The sequence below is a fragment of the Taudactylus pleione genome, unplaced genomic scaffold (genome assembly GCF_031769625.1).
Source record: "Taudactylus pleione unplaced genomic scaffold, aTauple2 ptg000229l, whole genome shotgun sequence".
Taxonomy (NCBI): domain Eukaryota; kingdom Metazoa; phylum Chordata; class Amphibia; order Anura; family Myobatrachidae; genus Taudactylus; species Taudactylus pleione.
Window position 1 is genome coordinate 151,172 of NW_028284631.1, and position 7,875 is coordinate 159,046.

Sequence of the window (7,875 nt, forward strand, 5' to 3'; positions counted from 1 at the left end):
CACAGTATGTACACAAACACTTTATACACTTTTATTTGATTTTGGGTCTTTATGAGATATAAATAATGTGGGAAAGAATTAGTGGGCTGTTAGCATCAATCATAACCACATCGCTAACCCTAACCTAGGGCCTGATTCAGAGATGGACACAATGGCGATTCCGTACGCAGATCAAGCGATTGTTTGACACCGTGTATGCGTATAAGCCGCAATGTGCCTGTGCAGTGATCGCATTATGATTATGGACGACAGAGGAATCCATTGCAAAGCGACAGGTTGTTAACTTTAAGGGAGGTAATGGGTGGTTAATAAAAAGCCGACGTGTCTGCCGTTACATTGGTGTGCATAAATTACCCTGTGCGATCTCCTATGCAATATGAGAGCCCTCTGCGTGTCAGGAGAGCTGCCGAGTCTGCGGCTAGTCAGACCTGCTGCAGGTGCTAGATGGCCGCTCAATGTGCGTCAGTGTTACTGATATTTACGCATTTAAACGACGATGTATGCATATGAGAAGACAGCGGTGGGCGTCTTTATGCTCAGATAAGCTTTGTAACTATTAGCATATTTTCACAGCTGCGTTCACATTAGTTTCCATATATGAATCAGGCCCCTTTACGGACTACTAAAGACTTGTGGGGAAAGAATCACATAGGTCTTCTCAATGTTAATGACATGATTTAGGGACATATAGAATGAGGTTACCGTGCTTCCTAATCCATTCATACTCACAGATATAATTTGGTTGGAATTAGTTAAAACGGTGATTAGGACTGATAGAACTTGATGTTTAGAGTGTCCATGTCATTATATACTACTTCAGTGCTCCTATAATAGTGCATGTCCATTACTGTATAGATAATTATCTGGCATGTGATATTACTCTCATTAGAATGTATACTTATTCATTACAGGAAATGCCAATTTCAATTTACTAAATAGCTGTTCAGGATCAGACATGTTTTTCCACCCTGCACCATTTTAAACAAACTATACAGAAATTGTGAAATGCGTTGTAGACTGGTAACATTCACAAACACATATGGAGATATAGGGGTGGAGTCGCACACAAAAGCAAACGCATCAGGGTCTATTGGCGGCCCCCTGTCTGCGAGGTTTTGCACATGGCATACACACCGCTTCCCTTGTGTAGATCCATGTGGCCGACTGTGCAAGGACTGCGGCGTCCACTTTTAGCACCCGTATACACTATAAAATTAATCGGTGCGTCCTTACAAGCCAAAATTGAACCAGCCCTATCGCAGGTGCAGTTTCTCTGTTTTACCATGGCCTCTTATGGCTGCAGCTGTGCGTCTGGGAACCCAGCCGATTGCATTGATACACCAGCAACACATCCATAATACGCCCATTGAACAGACCATTTACGCTTGCACTACTAGCCAGGGCCATCAAGCGCTCTGATGGGCTTAGGTTTGGGATGACGTTGAGGCGCAAGATGCAGCCCCACCTCCAAAAAACAAAATAACGACTGTGCACAGTGCCACAAAGTTACGTCGCGTGCTCAACACAGGGTTGGTGCGACTCCAGGGGAGAAGGGGCGACTCCAGCGTGGACATTTTAACTCTCTGCCCACTACCGCTGTGGTGGCATCTGCATAGCAGCGCAGCCATACATCAGGCGTCTCTCCCACTGCTTAATGTGCCACTGCGGCTGCGGTGCTATACAGACACAGCCACAGCTGTAGTCGGCAGACCTGTGAGGCTGGTCGCTGACCCGGGGCCCCCGCCGGACCACTCCAAGCAGCCCGGGTAAGCAGTACCCACCCCTCTCTGCACCCCTGCTATTAGCCACTCCCAGTCACCATACAAGAACAGCCATCACTTTTCCACCACTTTTGTGATACCATCTGAATCGATCACAGCAGCTCACTCTGTATAATGCATGCACAGTAGGGGTTATCAGAACTTTCTGCACATGCGCAGTTGCAACTAATAGCTTAGCGACATGAACATCAGCATTGCGTGCGACTTGGAATCAGCCAGAGAACCTAATACTTACCTAGTACAATTGTTTGTGGAGAGTATCTTGCTTGTTTCTGCCCTGTACATGCTCCAGAGCCGAGCATATACAAGTCTGTGCAATGCAGAGCTGTACTCCTTTCAATTGTCTCTTGCAATAGGTAATTCTCATATAGGCAAACTTCAGTATGGGTGTGTCCAATAACTGGCCTATGCAGAGTTTGCCTTTTTTCAGACATATTGTCACGACCAGAGTTGTTGTACCTGGCGGGTCGCGGTCTCTGCCTGTGTGGGTGCTTTGGCGCGGTCCTACCGGTGGGGTACTGGTGTCTGGAGGTTAGCGCGATGTGCGCGTGGATGTCCGAAGGGTACAGGCCATGTGGTGAGAGGTGAGACTGACAATGCTGTAGCGTTGGGGATTGCTGGGCGCCGCCATCTTGGTTTTGGGATGTGACTTGAATGGGCCAATGAGGCTGGAGCATCTCGTGTGTACTCTCAGCAGCCTATCATGCACTTTCCCAGGGTACTTAAGGGTGTTCAGCAAGCCCTCTAGTTGCCAGTGCAATGTATACACAGCACAAGCTGTGTGAGAGTCTCTGTGCTCCTTAGCTCAGTGTTATAATTGCAGTCCCCCAGCAGTTCCTCCATTTACTGCTCTGTCTCCATCACAGGCTGTTCCCGGATACCCGCATCTACCCTGCTATGCCCTGTTACTCACCCCATGGTTTGTGAACCCTCCATCTCTCCGGACTCAGAACCCACTCGAGTACTTCAGACCACTGTTCCTCAGTCACACCTCCATTGGACTTTGTTTTCTCTGCCTGACACCTACTCCCAGCTTCATTAATTGTTTTCCTGCCAGACATTTGTTTTCAGCCACACATCACTTGGACTTAATTATTTCTGTCAGTTTATATATCTATCACCGTTTCATGAATTATAATACTACTATTAAACCTGCTGCATTTCATTACTGCAAACCCGTTCCAATTTCTTCTCCTGCATCCACCTGGGTTAAAAAAATAATCCAAACCTGACACATATCATTTGTACCAAGTATAGTCTAATGAAGGTTTGCACTGATTATGATGATGATGGATAGAGGGGTGGGAGAACCTCAACCATGTGTACAACACTGCATGCGGGTGAATATATGCATTCGGGTGTAATGTGCAATCCTTTTGCCGGATTCCGTCAAGTCTAAATCGGGCCCATAAACCTAATTCAGAAAACTAAGATCATGGTCAGACCATTTCTCCATAGGCCTAACAGGCTTTCCTGTCTTAAAGGACATAACAACTTTCCATCAGACAGCTGTATGGGCAACTCTCTATACCAGGTTTGCCTTCATCTACCGCTGGGAAAGGATCACCTCATATGGATATCTAGTGCATTGGTATTTACACAAGACAGATTCATACTCACACCATTAGCAATGATTACCTATACTTTCAATAATCTAACTTTTAAGACGTCCCAAATAGACCCGAATCTGGCCACACACTTCAGTAAGACAATTATGGTCTTTCAATCCTTGGTTTTTAAGGACCTGCTCCAGATTTGAATGCAAACCCAATGGTTTACATACAAATACGATGGTTCTGGGTCTGCGCAGGTGGAGGACCCGTTCTGCGCACAGAACAGGACCTGCACCTGCGCAGACCCAGAAACATCGGATTTGTACGTAAACCATCGGGTTTGCATTCAAATCCAAATTAGAATTCCTGTATGATTGCTCACAGTCCCCCTTAGCCACAGCATGATGATAATGCTGCAGCATTGGGGGGCAGAGCAGTAGTAGTAACCAGAACCATTTTACAAAATGTGACGCCCCCGTTTTGCAGGCATGCCCAATACAAGGTCTGTGTCAGCAGAAGCAGACTTCCTGGACCCGGCAGAGGGGTTCGGACGGCCAAGATGTATAAGATTCAGTTTACGCAGACTGGCCAAGGGCAGAGACCATCTTGACCGATGGTGATTCAAAGCAGCGTCTATGGACCCTGCACTGGGATCACTGATGCATGCATGGGTGTGTATTTCCTAAAGACACCTCTGCATTTGCATTTAGTTGGACAGTACTGCACAGCCGCTTCCCTGCGGTTATGCAATACCATCCACATCGGAATCAGGCCCTATATACTCTGCTCACCCAGTTTGGCAACTATGTGGGGCTACCACAAAGATAAGAACTTGAGCTAGAACTTGGAGCCATATATAGGTAACATGGACCTGACCAGACCAGCTGTAGTTTAACAGAATCCAATTCCATCGCATGAGAACAGGCAGTATGCACCCTTTATATATAAACTTTTACTATGCAAAGTAAAATAACAATTATTATATATAATTAACATTGGGACTTCTCTTTATAAAGTTTTGAGTTAACCTATTGACATCTGGTCGACATTTAGAATGTAGACGCCAGAATGTCGCCATGGTGATTAGGTTGATAATCAATATGTAGACATGTATTTAGGTCGACAAGGTTCATAACATGGCAACACCAAAATATCGACATATAGTGTTTTATTGGTCTTTACGGCTAGGCTAAAATAACAAACAAAACCACATGTCGACATTTTAACCATGTAAACCTTAATACATGTCTACACATTGCTTGTGGACCTATGCCCATGTTAACATTCTGACTGTCAACATTCAGAACTTGATGACATTCTGGTGTCAACCATCTGAATTTCTACAAGTCATACCACACTCGATCTATTATTCTATTGTAAGTAATATAATACAATTGTGATTCATTCGCTTGGTACATCCTGCCAATATTGTTAGATACACAGTTCCTGTGAAAGCAGATAGGAGCCATCACAAGGTGTGTCTCCTGGGGGGAAGAATCATGATATTAGGCAACAATGCTCAATGTCCTCAGCTGAATGATTGTCTTTCTTTCTTCTCAGTGGGAAAACCCATTCCTGTCCCTAGGATGAAGAACCCTTCTGATCAGCAGGTGGACGCTTACCATGCTCTGTACATTAACTGCCTACAAGAGCTGTTTAATACCTACAAGGAACGCTTTGGCCTGCAAAAAAGTGACTCTTTGGTTCTGGTATGAGGACATGGTTTAAATTAATCATTGAACCAAATGCCAAAACAATGATGACAACATTGTTGCCTCCTTGACCATTGGAAGAGTTAGACAATACAGAATACGTTTGCTTCCTGCAAAACTGGTATTGATGGCCATTCAACCTGACTGGATCGACGAATATTGTGCTTTCTGGACACTGTTACAATAAACTATAAAATCATGAGAAAACAGGCCTAAAGCTTTCAGTGTATAACAATATCCATTCAACTGTCTAACAACATGTCTTCCAGGGATACGGGTTCATTAAATCAGTGTTCGACTGCCATATGACAATAGTTTGTATGATAAGGACATGTAATATAATCAGCACTGACATAAGGGAAGAATGTGTTGTGATTATTTTACTGTTTACACATTTCTAATAAGATCACTTGTCAAAGAAAGATAGCAGTGGATAGCCACACTGCCTAATGTACTGGGAGGTTGTTAAGGAAAATGGTTTAGTAGAGGATAGCCACACTGCCTAATGTACTGGGAGGTTGTTAAGGAAAATGGTTTAGTAGAGGATAGCCACACTGCCTAATGTACTGGGAGGTTGTTAAGGAAAATAGTTTAGTAGAGTATAGCCACACTGCCTAATGTACTGGGAGGATGTTAAGGAAAATGGTTTAGTAAGGGATAGTTACACTGCCTTCTTATGTACTGGGAGGATGTTATGGAAAATGGTTTAGTAGAGGATAGACACACTGCCTTCTTATCTACTGGGAGGATGTTAAGGAAAATGGTTTAGTAGTGGATAAACACACTGCCTTCTTATGTACTGGAAGGATGTTAAGGAAAGTAGTTTAGAAGTGGATAGTTACACTGCCTTCTTATGTACTGGAAGGTGCTTGTCACGGCCAGAGTTTCTCGGCATGGTAGTCACCGGGTATTACCTGTGAGGTCGTTATGGCGGGGGGTCTCTGGCAGCGGTGCTGGTGTTTGGTGGGGGGCATTGGCTGCGCGTGGTTCTGTGCAGTAACATTGTCACTAGGCCTGGTCCTGGTGAGGTCTGGCGGTGTTTCCGTTCCGCTGGCATGGGCGCCGCCATCTTGCCTGCGGCCATGTGTTTCTAGCTGTCCAATCCTGGTAGGTCATGTGCTCAATCCAGCCAGTCACAGCGCGGCACTGAGTATTTAGGAAGGTCCAGAGCCTTACTTCCTTTGCCAGTGCAACGTGTTTCTCAGCTGCGGCTGAGAGTACCTGTGCCTTACCTGCCTCCTTGGAAGCGCTACTAGCCTGAACCTTGTCTGCTCCAACCTGCTGGACTCACCCTGCACCCTCCATATACCTTTTCACATGCCTGAGTACCTGAACCTGCTGTTTCCCTGCACCTTGCCTCCCTTCACTCCCAGGTGGACTTCATTACCTCTGTCTGCATTTGTTACAGCTCATCATACCTGCATTCAGTTACAGCTCATCATACCTGCATTCTGTTACAGCTCACCATACTTGTATACTGGACTGTTCCTGCCTGTCACTATCTGGACATTCTCCCATTAACCCCCACTACAGTTATCAAGTGCACTTTAGTGCTATACCTGGACCTTTTCATTTGCCATTCCCTTATCTTCTAAGCCACTTATTAAAAACTCCACTTTTTCATTTAAGTCTGCTTCTGTGTCTGCTCCTATCACCACCCCGGGTCCACAACAAAATCAGAACCTCACAGTGCTAAGTTAAATGGTTTAGGAGGTGATATCCACAATGCCTTCTTATGTACTGGGAAGGTACTAAGGAAATGGTTTTAGTAGGGGATAGTTACACTACCTTCTTATGTTATGGGAGGATGCTACGGAAAATGGTTTAGTAGAGGATAGTCACACTGCCTTCTTATGTACTGGGAAGGTGCTAATTTAAATGGTTTAGTAGGGAATATCCACACTGGCTTCTTATGTACTGTGAAGGTGCTAAGTTAAATGGTTTAGTAGTGGATAGCCACACTGCCTTCTTATGTACTGGGAGGATGTTAAGGAAAATGGTTTAGTAGTGGATAGACACACTGCCTTCTTAAGTACTGGGAGGATGTTAAGGAAAATGGTTTAGTAGGGGATAGTTACACTGCCTTCTTATGTACTGGGAGTATGTTAAGGAAAATGGTTTAGTAGAGGATAGACACACTGCCTTCTTAAGTACTGGAAGGATGTTAAGGAAAATGGTTTAGTAGGGGATAGTTACACTGCCTTCTTATGTACTGGGAGGATGTTAAGGAAAATGGTTTAGTAGTGGATAGACACACTGCCTTCTTATGTACTGGGAGGATGTTAAGGAAAATGGTTTAGTAGAGGATAGACACACTGCCTTCTTATGTACTGGGAGGATGTTAAGGAAAATGGTTTAGTAGAGGATAGACACACTGCCTTCTTATGTACTGGGAGGATGTTAAGGAAAATGGTTTAGTAGAGGATAGACACACTGCCTTCTTATGTAGTGGGAGGATGTTAAGGAAAATGGTTTAGTAGAGGATAGCCACACTGCCTTCTTATGTACTGGGAGGATGTTAAGGAAAATGGTTTAGTAGAGGATAGACACACTGCCTTCTTATGTACTGGGAGGATGTTAAGGAAAATGGTTTTGTAGTGGATAGCTACACTGCCTTCTTATTTAATGGGAGGATGTTAAGGAAAATGGTTTAGTAGTGGATAAACACACTGCCTTCTTATGTACTGGGAGGATGTTAAGGAAATTGGTTTAGTAGAGGATAGCCACACTGCCTTCTTATGTACTGGGAGTATGTTAAGGAAAATGGTTTAGTAGTGGATAGATACACTGCCTTCTTATTTAATGGGAGGATGCTATGTATAATGGTTT

The 7,875-nt window shown here is 44.4% G+C and overlaps 1 protein-coding gene across 5 annotated transcripts in view; it reads left to right on the plus strand.

Annotated features, from left to right (window-relative positions):
• Positions 1-6,674, plus strand: part of LOC148517001 (diacylglycerol O-acyltransferase 2-like) — a 72,910-nt gene extending 66,236 nt beyond the window's left edge. For all 5 annotated transcript variants that reach the window (XM_088479177.1, XM_088479176.1, XM_088479175.1 and 2 more), the window contains one exon: positions 4,895-6,674. In XM_088479177.1, the coding sequence (XP_088335303.1) occupies positions 4,895-5,049 (155 nt within the window). In that variant the 3' untranslated portion in view covers positions 5,050-6,674. The remainder of the gene's footprint in view (positions 1-4,894) is intronic.
• The last annotated feature ends 1,201 nt before the right edge of the window (positions 6,675-7,875 follow it).